Here is a 1,525-nt window from a genome sequence, read left to right on the forward strand (position 1 = left end):
AAAATTTCTTACCCTATTCTTGGTCATGTACTAATTAAGCATTTAAGTGTGACCTGGAATGGTAGTCCAGCTGACTGTACTTGGATTGCTCTTGACTTTATCTTGTTTGTTTATAAATCAACTCATTCGATTAATAAAAAATTTTTTCCAAATTGAGATCGATCGAAGTAATTGATTTAACTACATTTACTTATGATCAATTAATTGAACCATTTTAACTGAATTAATAGATTAATTCTATTATTAAGTTTTAATCGATAATTCTTACCCTATTCTTGGTCATATACTAATTAAGTAGTTAAAAATGTGACCTGGAATGATGGCCCAGCCGGCTATTTACTCGCATTGACATTGACTTTATCTTGTTTGGTTTCTTCCCACTAGTTTCATTCCATTTTGCTTACGTTATATAAATTGATAGTTACAAATTTCTGAACCCATCAAAGCCTTTCATACTAACTAATTATAACAGCTCCTTCAAAATTCTATACCTCTAATTAACACTCTACTCAATACTTATGGCTAAAACCCAGCTGCAAAAGCTTACTGCCACCAGCTTCCTCATTCTCATCTTTACAATTCTCTTCTCCTTAACCCTTGCCACCGCAAAATCTCATCGTTTCTCAAGAAGCATATCCCCTGAAACACTAGGACTCAAGAAGGAGAAGCTGAGCCACTTTCACTTTTACTTCCATGACGTACTCAGCGGGCCAAGGCCTACAGCTGTTCGTGTAGCCAGCGCAACCATGACGAACACTTCAGCCACTTTGTTTGGCTCCATGGTGATGATGGATAACCCTTTGACGGTTGCGCCTGAGTTCGACTCCAAGCTTGTGGGAAGAGCACAGGGAATTTATGCATCTGCATCGCAAACCGAGGTTGGTCTTTTGATGGTTTTGAACATTGCTTTCACTCAAGGTAAGTACAATGGCAGCGTTCTTAGTGTTTTGGGGCGTAACCCCGTATTTTCCACCGTGAGGGAGATGCCGATCGTTGGTGGGAGTGGGCTTTTCAGATTTGCACGTGGCTATGCTCAGGCCAAGACTCATTCGGTTGATCTCAACACCGGGGATGCTGTGGTGGAGTACAATGTCTATGTCTTCCATTATTGATATTATCATGGTCGGATTCTGTGGGTTTAATTTCTATTACTAGGACTTTTTCTTCTCCTCTAATGTCCTTTCGCTTCCAAAGTTTAAAGTGAAAAATAAGAGGTGGGATTGTAATTGGCTCTATATAAGTAAATTATGTATTCTCAACAATTAAAAATTTAATATTTTAATTTGGAGGTTTCTTTATCTTTTATTGATTAAAAAAATTTGGAAGTTTGGTATTTTAATTCAATAAAATGTTGAGATGAAATAATGACTTTGACATAATACTCAAATATATTTTTATTATTAATGATTGACTAATTGTCATTAGTTAAAATATCACTTATTTTATATCCACATAAACGCTAAAATGGTGTTGATATAGAAGGTGAAAAATGTCATATGATCATATTATTATGTCAAATTAACAT

The 1,525-nt window shown here is 35.6% G+C and overlaps 1 protein-coding gene across 1 annotated transcript; it reads left to right on the top strand.

The window, feature by feature from the left end:
- Positions 1-464: 464 nt before the first annotated feature.
- LOC18599160 (dirigent protein 22) lies at positions 465-1,274 on the top strand. Its single transcript, XM_018129896.1, has one exon. The coding sequence runs from the start codon at positions 519-521 to the stop codon at positions 1,110-1,112; it is 594 nt and encodes a 197-aa protein (XP_017985385.1). The 5' UTR covers positions 465-518; the 3' UTR covers positions 1,113-1,274.
- Positions 1,275-1,525: the final 251 nt, after the last annotated feature.

Source organism: Theobroma cacao, unplaced genomic scaffold (assembly GCF_000208745.1).
Source record: "Theobroma cacao cultivar B97-61/B2 unplaced genomic scaffold, Criollo_cocoa_genome_V2, whole genome shotgun sequence".
NCBI classification, from domain to species: Eukaryota; Viridiplantae; Streptophyta; class Magnoliopsida; order Malvales; family Malvaceae; genus Theobroma; species Theobroma cacao.

Coding starts and splice junctions, on each gene's coding strand:
- LOC18599160 (XM_018129896.1), top strand. CDS start 519: ATGGCTAAAACCCAGCTGCAAAAGCTTACTGCCACCAGCTTCCTCATT.